The sequence below is a fragment of the Tursiops truncatus genome, chromosome 7 (assembly GCF_011762595.2).
Source record: "Tursiops truncatus isolate mTurTru1 chromosome 7, mTurTru1.mat.Y, whole genome shotgun sequence".
Classification (NCBI taxonomy): domain Eukaryota; kingdom Metazoa; phylum Chordata; class Mammalia; order Artiodactyla; family Delphinidae; genus Tursiops; species Tursiops truncatus.
This window is the reverse complement of record NC_047040.1, coordinates 34,938,706-34,956,518: the sequence shown is the minus strand read 5'-3', so window position 1 is coordinate 34,956,518 and position 17,813 is coordinate 34,938,706. Positions and strand designations below refer to the sequence as shown.

Sequence of the window (17,813 nt, the reverse complement as noted above, 5' to 3'; positions counted from 1 at the left end):
AGCCTTGCACACTGTGCCTCATGCCTCTTTGATCGAGCTTCATCTGAAATCCCATTCCTTCTAACATTTAATGCTCCAACAATCCTGGGTCTTCATTCCTTTGAACGTGCTTCCAGTCACTCGGTCCTGTCCTTGAGTAGATGCTGTAACTCTTCCTGGAATAATTCATCTCCTCTCCCCTTTCCCTCTCCTGGCTTGGTCTTATTACCCTTCATTCTCAGTGTAAACAAACTTCAGATGGAGCTTCCCTGATTCTCTGGGTTAGGATAGGTCCCCCTGTTACAGGTGCCCAACTCACCTTTACCTCCCCTTCTGTAACACTTATCAAACATCTGCCTTCTTAGACTATAAGCTCCAAAGCAGGTCAGGGAATGCATCTGTCACTGCTACACTCCAGCGTCTAGCATAGTCTGGTCATTGTGACTGACTGAATGAATGAATAAACAAGTGAATGTGGATTAAGAGCAGTATCAACTCTGAGGGAAGTTCTTGTGGTGATACTGTGGCCTCTGTACTTGGCTCTGGCCCATCTAAATTCAGATCAACAATTCGGATAAGATACAGATGATGGCAACTAATGTTTTACATGATATAAAATTGGAAGGAATGGCTAATGCATTCCCTGTTTTTGATGGCAGAAAGCAAGGTTCTAAAAGCTAACAGCTGACTGGAGTGATGGGTCAGAACTTACAGACTGAAATTTAATAAAGGTGAATGCAATATCCTACCCGTTGCGTTCTAGTCACTATACAAGTATAGGATGGGGGACGCTTGTCACAGAAACAATCCAGGGTGTGTTACTAACATAGTAAGCTCTGTTTGAACCTGTAATTGATGAGGGCCCCGAAAGTGCTAATGCCACCTTAGATTCCTTTAATGGCTAAGTAGGGCCCCACCAAGACAGGTGCCGGTCCCACAATCCTCTGCTCTGATCCAGCCACCTCTGGAACAAGGTCCTTCATTTATAGGACCACATTTCACCAGGATGCACTCAGAGGAGCTCGACCAGGGTGGTGAAAGCTTGGGAAGCACAGCTTACGAAAAACAGAAGAGCATAACCGCTCCGTAGGAGACGGAATTCTGAGGAACACATTCGTTCCTTGAAAAAAAAAAAAATGAAGGGCTGGTCTTTAGGAAAAAGATTACACCGGAAGGCAGAACCAGGACCAAGCACTGGCAACATCTAACATCCCCTCTCTGGCCACATTCTTATCATTGACCCCTCTTATCCTCTCGTTCTGTTGAGCATCTGCTCTGTGTTCTCAACAGGATCTCTCGTCCCTTGGTCTCTCCCTAGTCTCCCAATTCGTCATCCCCCTTCATTGCCCACAGATGCCTTGATCATCTACCTTATGATTCTCAGCCGCCGTATCCCCGAGTCCTAGGATCTACCACTAGGTTTCTTAGAGTTCATAACCTTGGGTCCTTCCTTTTGTCTGCTTCTACCTCTGGCCTGTTGAGGAAAGCCACACCAGTTGGCTCCATGACAAATCCGTGCGACCATCCGGCATTAGTGGCCCTTCAGTCCAGCTCGGCCCTCTTTCATTCATCCAGGCCGTTTCCTATCACATTCCCATAAGGCAGCTCTAAACCTTTCTCCACATTTTAGCCCTAAGGCAAACTCTAAAACTCTCAGAGGAAATACCTTCCTTCAGTTGTCCTCTTAAGGATCTCAAATTTCTTCTCTATCTTCACTCTTCCTTTCTCTCCTTTCTTCCTTCCTCAGAATTCTGAGGAAGAGAAAGAATCCGCCTTCCCTTCCAAAGCTTGCTTTTCCACATGGATTTTGATACCATTTTCTTTCATTTCCTCTGGGACTTTGTTTCATAATTTATCTCCCGTCTTTCCTCTCTTCAAATTCTGTCTCACTGCCGGCTCCATTCTCCCGTCATTCAACACACTCAGGCACTCTGTGGAGATGAATTGTGTGGTGATTGTTTTAAGATGGATTGGAGAGAGCAGAAACCAAGCCAGAGAGTCCAATTAGAAGGCTTTTTCCAGAGTCCAGGCAAAAGGCAAAGGAAACCTGTCCAGGGTAGTGAAAGAAAAAATAGAGAACAGGTGAGACTCAGAGAGGATTTTTGTTGTCAGAATGACCTTGAGTTAGTTGTTATTTATGACGTTGCTTTATTTTCCTATGGTTTTGTCAGCTCCTTGGGGGCAAATACTGTGTCAGATTCATCACACAGATTCATCTCACTTTCTCTCATGAAATCTGGCTTGGAATGAATGGTTAGAATTCCCTCAAAATGTGTGTGTCAGGGGGAGTGCGGGAGAGGGAGAGCCGCACTCTGGAAGGTATATTTTTTTAAAAAGAGGATAGTTGTTGAGACAGGGAAAGATGGCTCCATATTAGGAGGAAGAAAAAAGTAGACTTTGTTCCTCAATGTGTGGTCTGTTGTAGTATTTTCCCATTGCTGTAACAAATGGGGTTTGCTATTACAAATTGCCACAAACGTAGTGGCTTAAAAGACCACAAATTTACTATCTTACAGCTATGGAGATCAGAAGTCTGAATGGGTCTCATTGGGCTAAAACCAAGGGGTCAGCAGGGCTACATTCCTTTCTGGAGGCTCTAGGGGAGAATTCGTTTTCTTTTCTTTTCCAACCTCTAGAAGCTGCCTGCATTTCTTGGCTCGCGGCCCCCTTTCATCTTCAAACCCAGCAATGGCTGGTCAGGTCTTTTTCACAGTGAGTCAGTCGGACATTCTCTTCTTCCTCCTTCTACTTATAAGGACCCTCATGATTATATTGGGTCCACTGAGATAATCCAGATAATCTCCCCTTCTCAAGGTGATTTGATTAACAACCTTAATTCTATCTGCAGCCTTAATTTGCCAGTAGCCTAACATATTCACAGGTTCCTGGGGATTAGGGGGTGGTTGCCTTTGGGGGCTATTACTCTGTCACCACATCCTTGGACAGTCAGCATCTCCAACACCTGGTAACTTATTAGAAATGCACTCTCGGGCTCCACCCCAAGCCTCTGAATCAGAATCTGCATTCTAATCAGATCCCCAGGCGAATATACTTTAAAGTTTGTGGAGCCACTACTTGACTATCTGTAAGATTCTCTCAACTTTAAACTTCCCACAATTCTGTGAAAACTGCACTTTTTTCCACCTTCAAATCTTCATTATTCCTTCTAATCCTGGTTTCCTGCCAAAAAAAAAAGTTAATTTTGATTTATATGCCTGGTGTTAATTCCCCAGAAGCCAGCCAAGTAGAACATGACAACACTTCTTGCATATTTTTTACTGGTAGAAAGTAGATGTTAGAAAAGGCAATTAAATTATAGAATTATCCATGATGCAAAGGTACTGGTCTGCAAAGAATATTTTCTTCCCCAAGAAGATTCATAGGCGAACTGCCTTCATTAGAGTGTAGATAATATTAGTGGCCCAGCAAGTGAAGCGAAACGTACACAGATGAGCTGTTTTTAAGGCATCTCTGAACTGCTCAGCATTTGAGAAATGTGACCAAAGCTGATTATAAAATTCCTTTCAGAGCTGCAGGAACGGCAACCCATAAATAACTCTGGTTCTCACTGGTGCAAAAAGGAGGTTGCAGGCTGTTTGACTGCTGTCCTTCTTGTAGGGGATAAGATTAAGCTCACCTCCAAGATTACAAGGTCCTCAAGGCTGGGACCAGCAGTGCCTGGGACCTAGGAGGCGCTTCATACATTTTTGGACTTGAATACTTTTTACTACCATATAATATATTAAGCTGAATTACAGAGATGCACTGGGAAAATAAGCTGGATAAACAAAAGTAATATTTCAATGATCATCTTACTAGACTCCCTACTTCCTTTTATTCATTCATCTATCTGAACATTTATGAATCATCTACTCAATGCCACCCATTGTTCTAGGCCCTCTGGATATACAGCTATGATCCCTGCCGTTTACAAGCTCACATTCCAGTGGAGCAAATAGTCATATAAGTAAATAATTAGGGCAACATGAGTGCTAGATGAGGTCTGTGAACAAGGCTCATGGGCCTCTCTTCTCTGAAATGTCATTCCCATTCTATCCAGATTTATCTTTAAAATCGCCCATTTCTCCCCTTTGCCAGTTGGATTAGTAATCTGGCTTTATTACTTTTATTTTCAGCCCTAGTTACTAATGTTGCCTCTAGGCACTCGCTACTTGTTCTAGAAAATGAAACCTCTCCGACTAGTGCAAGTGAAAAAGAGGTTACTCTAAAGATCTGGTAGGGACTCATGGGACTGCAGGACAAGTTAAAGAAGCAGGAAAGCAGGAAGTAAGGCAGCTCCAAATGGCCCCTCTTCATCTCCATTCTGGCTTCTCTCCCTTTGTGTGGAATAGTCCAGATGCCAAGGCAGAGAATCTGATTGGCCCACTTTGTCTTTTCAGACCTGACTGCTGCGATCATTGTCACTATACTCTGCTTCCTTCATATCGCTCACTTAGCACGAGTTGCAGTTGTATATTTTTTTAATTTGTGTATTTCACATCTGTTTTCCTCTCTAGGTTTGGTAGTGACTGTGTCTGTTTTATTACTGCTGTCTCCGGCCACTAGTGCAGTGCCTGACCATAGTAGGCATTTAGCAAATAAATAAATGAAAGAATGAGACTTGGGCAGGAGGTGGGGGTGGGGTGGGGGGAGTCTGGAAGCACGTGCTGTTAACCACCCTAGTGACGGGCTTCCTTGTGGTGCCACTCAACTTGCAGGAGAGAAAGAGATTGAGAAGAGCCTTGGGTCCACTGACTACTCAGCAAGGCTGAAGGGGAAGGTTCTAAAGAAGGGAAGTATATGGGGGAATCTCCCCCAAATAAGTCTTGGCCAACACTCTAGACACACATTCTTTCCATTTCAAAGACACACCAACCTTTATACCTAGAGAGACCCTTCTCCTTCATGGCCCAATGTAAGTGCTCCCACCCTTTCCTTTTAAAAATTTATTGAGCAGCTAATATATGCCAAATTCTATATCAGACACTTTACATGCATCATCTCTTTTCAGTTTTACTGAGACTCTAGCAGGTCATATCCTCATTTTACAGCTACAGAACCAAGTTTCAGCAATTTAAGCAGCTCATCCAAGGTCATAGAACTAGCATATAGCAGAGCCAAGATTAGAAAATAGGTCTGTTTAATTCCAAAGCTTCTTCTGCGACGTTTGGCTGTTTCCTCTATATTCTCCCCTCCTTGGGCAAACTTAACTGCTCCCTTCTCTGTGATACTACAGCCTTTTCCATAGAGGCAGCACAGCGTTTTACGTGCTTTCAGGTACGGACAGTTCTGGAACCACTGCTACACTGTCCGTCTTAGGGCAGGGACTGTAGCTGGCTCCCTTTTGTGTCCTCAGTGCCTGTTACCTTGTGGAGGCTCAACCAATACCTGTCTGCTGGGCTGAGCTTTGGAAGGATAGGCAGTTACTATGCTATTTTGTATTTTTAAAACTCCACAAATACCATGAGTATCTTATTATACAGAAGTCTCATAAATATTCTTCCCATCTCTGTTATTGAAAGTTAAAGAACATATGTCTATTCTCCATAACCATATAATGTTTAGGTCATATCACAGTCTACAGAGACTCACCTGCCTGTTATTGTGGATGGTAAATACAGAGTGATGGGATGGTCCAAACACTGGCAGAATATTCCTTTGACTCAAAAGAGCAGCCTGAATAAGGACCTACTGTATAGCACAGGGAACTCTACTCAATACTCTGTAATGGCATGTATGGGGAAAGAATCTAAAAAAGAGTGGATATATGTATAACTGATTCACTTTGCTGTATACCTGAAACTAACACAACATTATCAACTCAACTATACTCCAGTGGAAAAAAAATGGTTTTAGAGGGTAGAGAATGGAGGAGAGCGTTATAGCATATTTATATACAATTAGCAAAACCCCACTGGAGCACAATTTCACATATGAATTAATGGAAAAGTAATAAAAATATTAGCATGACATGTCAAAAAAAACAGAGCAGCCTGGTATAGGTGCAAATTGGCATTCCCTCATTCAACAGATAGTTATTAAATACCTACTATGTGCACATTGTTAGTCACTCGGGGTGCGCTTGGTGACAATGCAAAGATGACTGAGAGGAAGGTTTTGCCCACATGTTGCTTACCGTTTAGAAGACACACCTTACCCAGACACTTAGGCTGTGACGTAGAAGATGCTAAGGTTAGGAGGCACCCACTGATAAGGTCTGTGAGAACCGAAAAGAGACAGAGATGACTTACAGCAGGGATGGTTGAGATGGACTTCATGGAACACATGGCATCTCAGCTGGAGTGTAAGATTTGGGCAAGGGCACACATCTCAGGTCAAGGGCAAAGTTCACACAGAGGTAGGGGGCCAACACTGGGCTTGTGCTTATCTATAAAGGGCAGAGCAAGAGGGGCACTTGGAAAAGCAAGTGGGTGCCCAGTTGTTGATGGCCTTGAATCCAGATTGTAGACATTTAACTTTACTCTTAAGGAAGGTGGGGAAATAGTCATGATTATACTCGAAGAAGAGTAGTCTGGCAACAGCCTTGGGGTGAATTTGCAGGGGAGAGACCAGAAGCAGAGGGAGCTGTTATTTTCTGTTTATTTGATAATACTGGGTCTTTACTGATCACACAGCTGTGTAGGTGGATTGAAAACTTCTGTCAGAACCATTTTTTTGAAACTCACACATAGTCTAAGTGACTCATCAGTAAGCCAAGAAGAATTTCTAAGGAGTCATCGTAGACAGGCTCAAGAAATGTGCAGTGTGAATGAGGAAATCTAACAGCTCTTAAACCAGACAAGTCAGGTCCAGGGGAGGTAGGTTAATGTGGGAAGCTGAAATCAAACGGTGAAAGCCACACTGCCTTGCTGCTTACTGCAGTCAAAATGACAGCAGGGCGGGCCTGAGGCAGAATGGGGCAAAACCTGCCAAGCCAGATAGAAAGCCCCAGAGAGAGGAGAGAAAGGGAGATTAGAATGCTGACGTTAAATCAAAACAATTTTTTAAATGTTTATTTTTTATTGACATGTAGTTGATGTACAGTATAAGTTACAGGTATAAAATACAGTGAGTCACAGTTTTTAAAGGTTATACTGCATTTCGAATTACTGAAAAATATTGGCTGTATTCCCCACGTTGTACAGTATATCCTTGTAGCTTATTTTATACGTAATGGCTTGTACCTCTTAATCCCCTACTCTTATCTTGCCCTTCCCCTCTTGCCTCTTCCCACTGGTAACCACTAGTTTGTTCTCTATATCTGTGTCCACTTCTTTTTTGTTATATTAACTAATTTGTTGTATTTTTTAGATTCCACATATAAGTGACATCATATAGTATTTGTCTTTCTCTGTCTGATGTATTTCACTTGGCATTGTACCCTCCAAGTCCATGGATGTTGCTACAAATGGCAAAATCACATTCTTTTTTATGACTCAGTAGTATCCCATTATATATATGTGTATGTGTGTATATATATATATATATCACATCTTCTTTATCCATTCATCTGCTGATGGACACTTAGGTTATATCCATATCTTGGCAATTGTAAATGCTGCTATGAACATTGGGGCACATGTTATCTTTTCGAATTAGTGTTTTTGTTTTTTTCGGATATATACCCATGCGTGGAATTACTGGGTCATATTATAGTTCTGTTTTTAGTTTTTTGAGAAACCTCCATACTGTTTTCCATAGTGGCTGCACTAATATACATTCTCATCAACAGTGTACGAGTGTTCCCCTTTCTCCACATCCTTGCCAACATTTGTTATTTGTGTTCTTTTTGATGATAGCCATTCTGACAGGTGTGAGGTGATAGCTCATTGTGGTTTTGACTTGCATTTCCCTGATGATTAGGGTTGTTAAGCATCTCTTCATGTGCCTGTTGGCCATCTGCATTTCCTCTTTGGAAAAATGTCTATTCAGTTCTTCTGACCATTTTTTAATCAGGTTGTTTGTTTTTCTCTGGGGTTGTGTAAGCTGTTTATATATGTTGAATATTAACCCTTATTGGTCATATCATTTGCAAATATTTTCTCCCATTCAGTAGGTTGTCTTCATTTTATCAATGGTTTCCTTTGCTGTGCAAAAGCTTTTAAAATCAAAACAACTTTTGATGTGCAAAAGGAAGATTTCTCAATAGCAAATTGAATTTGCCAAACTAGATTTAAATTAGTAAAAGCAAAACAGAGGAATGTGATTTGGGAAAGGTAAAGCAGTTGCTAAATGAACCACTAAGTAGTGGGCCATACTGTCACCTGACATCCTGCGCCGCTGCCTGGTTGACCCCCCTGGAACGCACTATTTATGGCATGAGAACCCTTGAGGGATGCACTCACGTGCAGCTGCAAACGGTGACCTTCGGGGTGAAGCTGCAGCAACAGACTCACCAGCTTGGGCTGTGGCAGTGAAGTAAAAGCCATGTGTCTGAAGCATCGCCGCCAAAGACAGCCTCTGCAAAACAGCCACTGCAGGCGTGAATTTTATGAGTTCTCCACATGCAAACTACCATTAGTCACGCATTGATTGATCCATTGCTCCAGGAGCTTCATTTCCAAATGCAAAGGCAGCTTTTCAGCACAACCTCACTATAACACTGCCTTTGTCATCCACTCCTTATATTTTAAACCTCCTTCATAAGGAGGTTTTTTTTAGATTTAAATGCTTAGACCCCTTATGACTGCTGCATCTTGGATAGTGACACTGTGAGGTTCATGTATTTTTTTTTTTTTTTTTTTTTTTGCGGTACATGGACCTCTCACTGTTGTGGCCTCTCCCGTTGCGGAGCACAGGCTCCGGACGCACAGGCTCCTGGCTCACGGGCCCAGCCGCTCCGCGGCATGTGGGATCTTCCCGGACCGGGGCACGAACCTGTGTCCCCTGCATCGGCAGGCAGCCTCTCAACCACTGCGCCACCAGGGAAGCCCAGGTTCCTGTATTTTTATGCGTGCATATGAGTGCCTGGATTTCTCCATCTTTCTCAAACACATTTTCATAGAAAAATAAATGTAGTGAATTTATAAATAAGAAGGTGGAGAAACAATACTACTCTCTTCACATTAGGCAAGTACTGTGATTAAAGCAGAAACTTGGCCCAGAAATCCACTAGAATTCAACATTACTATGGAATATCTAAGAATAGGCAGAAATTATTTTTTTCCTTTTTTTTCTCTTTTCTTTAAAACTCGACATTCCTGTTTTAATTGTGTCTTCCTCCAGGAGTTGTATGCAATATTCATAGTTATATTTGATATCAGAACTCAGTTACTGACAATATTCTAAGGATATGTTCAGTGCTAGGATATATAAAGTGACAAGGATAGATGTTTTCTATATCCTACCGTGGTTGATTTTTTTTTTTCTTTTAAAGAGGGACACGCAAAAGTAGTATAAACATCTAAAGAAGAAGTATCTCTATAAGCTCAGGTTTATATTATATTTTGCCTTAACATAATAAAATAAATTATGTTTTGCAGAGGAGAGACTGGAAACAGGGCAAACAACTATTTTATGTTTATTCCATACTTCTAGGTCTTTACTGATCACACAACTATGTAGGTGGATCGAAAACTTTGTGTTTTTTTTATTGACATATAGTTGATTTACAACATTATATTAGTTTCAGGTATACAGCATAGTGTTCAGTATTTTTACGTATTATACTCCATTCAATGTTATTACAAGATAATGGCTATAATTCCCTGTGCTGTTCAATATGTCCTTGTTGCTTATCTATTTTTTTCATAGTAGTTTGTATCTCTTAATTCCATGCCCCAGTCTTGCCCCTCCCTGCTTCCCTCTCTCCACCAGTAACCACTATTTTGTTTTCTATATCTGTGAGTCCATTTCTGTTTTGCTATATACATTCATTTGTTTTATTTTTTTAGATTTCACATATAAGTGATATCATATGTGTTCTCTGTCTGACTTGTTTCACTAAGCATAATATGCTCTAGGTTCATCCATGTTGCTACAAATTATTATTTAGAAGGGCATGACTGATGTGGTAATAATGATGGTAATTATTATCAAGAAATTTTATATAATACTAACCAATTATAGTGGCTTGAAATGCTAGAATTTTATTTAAAAGAACTACATTAGAAGGACAACACGTAATGTTTATACATAACTCCAGTGCACTGGTGCCTGCTGGGCCAATTGTATTTAGTTTTGGACATGCACTGTTAATGATTCTCCCGGGTCAATGCAGGTGTTTTTGTTCTTGTTTTTCTCCCCATCTTGGCTTCTCTTTAAAAAAAGAGATAAATGGGGAGATTTGGGTCAAAGGGTATAAACTTTCAGTTACAAGATTAATAAGTTCTAGGGATCTAATTCACAGTATGGTGATTGTATACTGAATCATATACTTGAGAGTAGATCTTAAATGTTCTCACCACAAAAAAGAAGTGGTAATTATCTAATGGGATGGAGGTATTAGCTAATGCTATGGTGGTAATCATTTTGCAGTACATAACTGTATCAAATCAACATACTGTACACCTTAACTTACACATAACTTAAATATAATGATATATAAATATACATTTATCTACATATAAAATGTGTATATGACAAGGATAAATTAGAGAGAGAGAGAGAGAGAAAAGAGAGAGAGCTATCTTTCTAACATGATGAATGAATAAGAAAGGACAACACAAAAGGATGGTTATGGGATGCTCACAAGACCTAAGTCTTTTGCAGAGCCTTGTAGGCTGCATGATCTGGTCCCTGCCCGCCTCTGGCCTCATCTTTGTATTTTGGAAGCCTCAGCCTCTGCCTCCCTCTATGCTCCCTCACCTGTGCCTTCCTCCTCATTCATGCTGTTCCCTCTGCCTAAGATGCCTTTCCTCTTAACCTCCCACCCATCTCTTCTCCCCTGTCCTTCAGATTTCAGCATACCTATATAAAGTCGTCTCCCTGCCCTATGATTTATAGCCTTTATCACAATGTATAAGTATGTATTTGTGTGATCATTTGAACAATATGTGCATCCCCCTCTAGTCTATAAGTTACAGGAAGTTTGGTGCCTTGTCACACAATAGACATTCAAAGATTATTCACTGAAAGGATTTTTAAAGAGAGCAAGCGAAAAAGTGAGAAAGAACTTAGGTTTGAAGAAGTTAATAATATTTTTTAAAATAGAAGCTAGAAAAACTAAGAACCATAAAGTAGAGAAAAAAATCAAAGGACTCTTGTCACATATATACAACTCTGTGTGTGTGTGTGTGTGTGTGTGTGTGTGTAATTAGAGTCCTTGAAAATCCCTACATATGTAGCATTTCTGAATGTCAAGATTCAAAGCCAGCTTTCTATAATGTCAGAACCTCTCCAAGTTATAAACCCATATCTTGTGCTGTTTTCTCATTATAATCTAAATACTCTTACATGTACATCGAAATGGAGTAGGCTGTCTATTTTCTAACATAATTAGGAAATAGGCTATGCTGCTTAATTGAGTGTTCTGGGCAACAGAATCACATTACACGTTATCATACACATATAATCCACAGTCCATGAATCTGATTACAGTAAATTGCATGTAACTCTAAAACTCAATCTAACCAGGTAAGGATTGTGCAGTGCTTTTGTGGCCATCATTGTGGATGCTACGCACCTTGGCACCAGGTAGTACTCTCATACTTGTCAGTAGTGGCTGCAGTAATCCCCTTGATAGAAAGCTGGGGGAGCCAGGGTTTGCTGAAGTGGATAGAGCGTCCTGTAGTAATTGCAAGTTCTGTGAGATAAAGGTCCATTAATTCTATTAGGCAAAAAGAAAGAACATGTGCAAAATGTGATTAAGAAATACCTATAGGTCATTAAAAAATTGAATATCAGCTTAACCTGTTGAAGTCCTTAGCTCTCATACATGTATTTACTTTTACTGTTTTAAATGTTTGATTTTCAGAAGTGTGTTGGGGAACGTTTTCCGTATTATGGCTAAGATTGCTATTTCAAAAATGCAATGCCCCACATTCTATATCTCTATAAAAATTAATGGAGTTTCACACCACACTTCTGTGAACCTCACTATGACTGTCTCCACTGTGCAGATCAGAGAAGCTGAGGCATGAGGCTATTTCTGTAAATTTTCCAAAGAGCTGCCCTGAGCCCACGGAGAAGAGAGCCTGAGACAGAAAACTATCTGTGTACTCACTGAAAAGTACTCACTGAAAGTACACCTTGGAGTCTTGGGGCTGGGTTGGTGGGGGGAGTGGGTTGCAAAACCAGAGTTGGCTTTTCCCACATGCTACTCCAGTCCTAACAAGGACGTCTCTGTAGAAATGTGTATTCAGGTAAAGAGGCTATCAAGGTGGTCACCAGGATTAATTTTTAGTGGTCTGAAGTGCCTTGAGTATGCTTGATGGCAAGAAGGTAGATTAGTTGGCTTTTCAAGGCCTTTCTAACAGATATCATTCTATCCAGTGAGAGACTAATATGGTTGAAAAATATTCAAAACGTTTACCTTTCTTTTTCTTTTCCTCTCCTTTGCAGATCTATGCGGTTCGATCAGTTGTTCCCAACAAAAGCAATAATGAAATAGTTCTGGTGCTACAGCAGTTTGATTTTAATGTAGATAAAGCAGTGCAGGCCTTCGTGGATGGTGAGTATACACGTCCCCTGAACCCGAAGACGTTAGAACTAGATATTCCATATATTCTGTATTTTTTTCCTTGAATGCATTGAATACCAATTATTCACTAATACTTTAATTTTCATTAAAATATGCTAGGTTTTAAAGACACATCTACATATTAAGAGCAGAATTTGGAAGTTCTTTTTTCCTCATTGGGGAAAAAAAAAGACAGACTGTAGGTAGTTTGCAAAGGATACATATTGTAATGCTACTAATTCCGTTGTCAACCAGTCTGTCCAATTTGTTACTAAACACGTCCTTTATCTGATGGCGCCCTTGTTAATGGAGGATAATGTACTTTACTCCTGATCTGGGAAGCCTTCTCAACTCTTCAGCCAGCATAGTTCTACTTGGCCTTACGACTGGAATCCTTGAACTTGATGCTTATGTAGCCTGAGAGGACTGGTTTAGTCTTTAATATCCTTAGTTTATGATTTTGAGATTACCTACTTAGTCAGAATATCAGTTCATCTTATCTACCTCTAGAACTTTTTGCTGTCTAAAAAAAAATTGTTTTTTTGGACAGCCCATTGCCAGTGACGGTATAGAATCTAAAGTCTCAGGAATGTATTTATTCTAGAAATGGATAACCTACTGCTTTAGATTTCCTATAAATTATGGGAAAGTCTTCTCTCCTACTCAAATTAAAGTTCCATTTATAAACAGAGATCTCATACCTGTCCTTAGTTATCATATGTCTTCTGTCCCAGCATTAGTTTCTGTTTTGTCAGTATGGACTAACTAAACATAATCTGACCGAAAGGTCAGGGAAGACCTATCAGCACATTCCTCGGGTTTATCCTAGTTACACTTTATTTGTTAAGGACGGTTTGATTTACTTACTTTCCTAGGAGTAGAATAATCTTCCTAAGTTTCTACATATAGTACAATTGCATTTCAGGCAAGGTCTTGGAACCAGGCAACACACTCACATTCTGATATCTGCAGTCAGGATTTAGGGTCCTAATTGAATTAAAAATGATTATCATTCAAAATAGACCTGCAAGCAGACCCACGGTGCATAACTTTTCTGACTGTTTTTCCTGCTTCGTGTACAAGAATCTTTACTCACCAGATACAAATACAGAGAATGTAATTTTACTCCACCTTTGCAGCATTTAGTGCAATTCATCTCAAGAAAAAATTGGGGGAAACATGCGTATCCTGGCTCAGATAAACTCTTTTCAGGTTTCACTTGCCAACATCACTCACATGGAAAAAAGCTTTAGGAAAGGAAAAAGGTTATTATCCCCATGCCTCCCCAGCCTCAGTTGGATTGAGGCCCCGACGTTCTCCATCATGAAAGTTTTTATTACAGAATGACCCCTGATGAGATGCGCAGATACTCAGTAACTGATGGACTGTCATCAAATCCGATCATATTTAAATAGAGCACCATGCTTGTCCTTCTTGACATTTTCACCTTGTCGGTATTGAGGTCTCATTTTTAAAGACTCGTCGATTGCTGAGAAACCTCATATCATTTTGGATGGGGAGCAGTCAGAAAACTTGTTTAAAAATCACTGAAAATCAGAAATAATTGTTAAGAATCATTTACGAGGCACACTAAAAGCGGCTTAAAGAACTCCAAGCAGTTTCAGTATAATTAAAGTTTAATGACAACAATTTCAAAATTGTCTGTAAACATAGTTATTTCTTCTTCAGAATTACCCTCTAAAAGCTTGTTGTCCAAATTGCAAATAGAATTTATGTCAAAATATGCAAATTAGATGTATAATTGAATATTGCAGTTGAAAGCAGTAAGCAACTCACCTCCTCCCTCTGATTAAAAAAACAGTATTTAACATTTTTTAAAATTTAATTTTATCTGGAAAACTGAAGTTGAGCTATAAGTAAGAACTACCCTAATGATTATTAGCCACTGGTGTGACTTACGAAGTAACCTAGTGAAAGTGACTTCCTAAAGTTCTTCAAAAGGAAAATACTGTGAAACATTAATTCTCTGGGCAAATTAGAAAAAGACCAGCCCAGTTAATAAAAAGACTGAATTATAGCTTACTTTTAAGTGCAGTCTTATTATTTCAAGTACATGTAACGCAAAAGGCCTAAGAGGGGCATTGAATTGGAAACTGTGAATGGATAGGAATAATTAGGCTTTCTGAACATTAGTCCAAACACTATGGCCTTCTGGTTATCAAACAGTAACAGTAGACTCAATAATTGGGACCGTACTAATTTGAAATTTGTTATAACGACCCGCCTGAAGTTTATCTTTGTTTAGCCAACACACTCATTGTAGAGAACTATTAGTATAATGAGACTGTATGAGAATGCTTAAAATTGTTAAAAGGATACATGTAAGAGCTACTCTTTTAGAAGCACCTATTTAAATGAGAACAACTGGTCTACTCATTACCAATAACCGATTGTTGAAATTACCCCCAGCACAGTTGGAATGAGTGAAGAACTTACTAAGACTACATGAAGATAGTGTAGCTGACCAGTGGTTAAGCATTTCTTTTAAAATGTTTTCTAATTTAATCAAGTGAGGCTTTTCCTCTGCATCTGAGCAGTGCCACGTATGCATGTGAATGGCATTGACAGAACCTAGGACTCAACTTATTTGATGAGCTTCTTTTGTTTCAAAGCGGAACCTTGCAAAGACTGCATCCCATCCCTATTCACAGTGATGAGAGCAAAGCTAACATCAGATCGTCTGTCCTTATCACCCTGCAGGTTGTGAACATAATGAGTAGAGGCAGAAAATGAGCAGGAATAGCCAAACAAAAAGTTAGGATTCACATGGTTAATAATATTCAAAATCTCATGTTTAGCCTGGAAGATTAGAGGTATTTTGATTCATATATCAAACAGAACAATTTTAATTCTACCTATGGCAATGAAGCTATCAGAAAATTCTCGATCTATTTCATTTTCTCTAAGACAACATAATGATAAAACAAAGTAAGCTTCATGTAGTAGGGCTTAATACTTTGATAAAACCAAGATCATGCAGTGAATTTAATGAAAATCTGGAAATAAAAAATGAAACTGGCATTTTTATTAAGGTAGGATGTATCAAAACAAATGAAAAAGCCGGAAAAAAAATCACTACCAAGATGGAAAGACAGAGATGAATTTTGTGTGGTGCTTTATTATGTGAATGCATGTTGAAGATTCTTTGTCTTTGTCTAGGCAGTGCAATTCAAGTTCTGAAAGAATGGAATATGACAGGAAAAAAGAAGGTAAGATTGATATTGATTGTAAATTAGCAGCTTCCATCAGAATCTTCATGGTTGTTATCATTTTAACAAGGCTGCCAATTTTGTGCTTCTTTCATATATGTTAATATGTACACCCAGGAAGCTTCCAGATTCACGACTCTCTTAAATTACCGGCCACCCTCCCTACTAATGCCCTTGTTTTCTGTTCAAGTGTTTTTAACCACCAGGTGTGCTTTTGAAATCCCAGAGTTTTCTTTTTAAGTATTAAGGCGAGCCCAACCGGAGAATTCAAAGGATTCTAGACGTTAACTTGCCTGAACGTATCCTGTAGCACAAAGGAAAAAATTAAGGAGTGTTTTAAAGATACTTGAAAAGCCCTAAATATATTTTCACAGAACAGAGGGGAGATTTTACTCTGCCCCTCTCACGTTATTTTGCTTTCTTGTCTAGTCACACAGTCTCGACTTACGGGCACACGTGCCGTGTGCAGCGCACACACTGGCCTCTGTCTCCAGAACGTGCCTTTCTGGTCTTGTGAGTGACCATGGAGCACTGGAGCCCTCACTAGCTCCAGTGAGGTGCAGCTTCCTTCTTTATTTTTTTATTTTCTTTTTGCAGTATGCGGGCCTCTCACTGCTGTGGCCTCTCCCGCCGCGGAGCACAGGCTCCAGACGCACAGGCTCAGCGGCCATGGCTCACAGGCCCAGCCACTCCGCGGCATGTGGGATCTTCCCGGACCGGGGCACAAACCCGTGTCCCCTGCATTGGCAGGCGGACTCTCAACCACTGCGCCACCAGGGAAGCCCGCAGCTTCCTTCTTGTTCTTGGCCTGTAACCTGTTGCATGACTTTCACAAAAAGTCTGCTTCTCTTTTCGAAGTAACTTCCCCACCCATTCCCACTATTCCCAGAGAAGCCTTGTGTTTTGGGAATCCCAGGATATACCCTTCCCACTGAGGGAAGATCGCAGGCCTGTGGCACAGGTTTTAAACAAACACAAGAAAGCAGTATTGCTTTCATAAAATCCCGAGATTACTGAAATTACTAGAATGATCCGTTCCTCCTTTTTCTCCTCCTAGCTTCATGGAGAATAGGAAGAATTATGAAAAAATTTTTAAATCTTTGTATGCCACCGTCTTTGACAATCTCTGCTTATCTTTAATCATAGCTTCCCAGGCTTCTATGTGAGATGAAGACAATTTGCAGGTGATTGAAAGGCAGTATTTATACTTACCTGGAGGAATTTCAGATGTGTGGTTTGGGTATGAAATTTCTCTGATGTGAAAAACAGAGCAGACGGCAGCTGCAGACTCAACTCATTACTAAGCCTCCCTCTTAGAGGTTCAGTGGGAAAACTGTCTCCCCAGCCCAGGAGACGCAGGGCTTGTGTGGGAATAAGTGCCCCTGGGCCTTCCTTCACCCAGTCAGTGCATTTCTCTCCCCTGGAGGAGCCCTTACTCAGGGGCATGATTGTGGTTTCAAAGGAAACGAAGGAGAGTGGGGTGGAGAATCAAGAGAAAACTGTTTCTTTTTATTTAATTAATTAATTTATTTATTATTTTTTTTTGCGGTACACGGACCTCTCACTGTTGTGGCCTCTCCCATTGCGGAGCACAGACTCCGGACGCGCAGATTCAGCGGCCATGGCTCTCGGGCCCAGCCGCTCCGTGGCACGTGGGATCTTCCTGGACCGGGGCACGAACCCATGTCCCCTGCATCGCAGGCGGACTCTCAACCGCTGTGCCACCAGGGAGGCCCTTCTTTTTATTTTTTTTTCCAAATGTGTTGAAGAACAAAGCCGGGCTGATGTTCAGCTGGTGGGACACTGATGCAACAGGCGGGACAGGGTCTGCCCTGATGGGCCCCATGTCTGTTCTCATTGGCTGAGGCTTGCACCAAGGTCTAAAAGTTTTCAATTATCTAGAATGCAGGGTTGCGTTATTTTGAACTAAATGTAACTGAAGTCTCGTAATGCCGTTCAGGTAGCAGCCGAGAGATCCAGATACA

The 17,813-nt window shown here is 40.6% G+C and overlaps 1 protein-coding gene across 6 annotated transcripts in view; it reads left to right on the top strand.

Moving 5' to 3' along the window:
• Positions 1–17,813, top strand: part of SPATS2L (spermatogenesis associated serine rich 2 like) — a 169,421-nt gene that overhangs the window by 95,984 nt on the left and 55,624 nt on the right. For all 6 annotated transcript variants that reach the window (XM_019939192.3, XM_019939191.3, XM_019939196.3 and 3 more), the window contains 2 exons: positions 12,481–12,589; positions 15,779–15,828. In XM_019939192.3, coding sequence (XP_019794751.1) covers positions 12,481–12,589; positions 15,779–15,828 — 159 coding nt within the window. The remainder of the gene's footprint in view (positions 1–12,480; positions 12,590–15,778; positions 15,829–17,813) is intronic.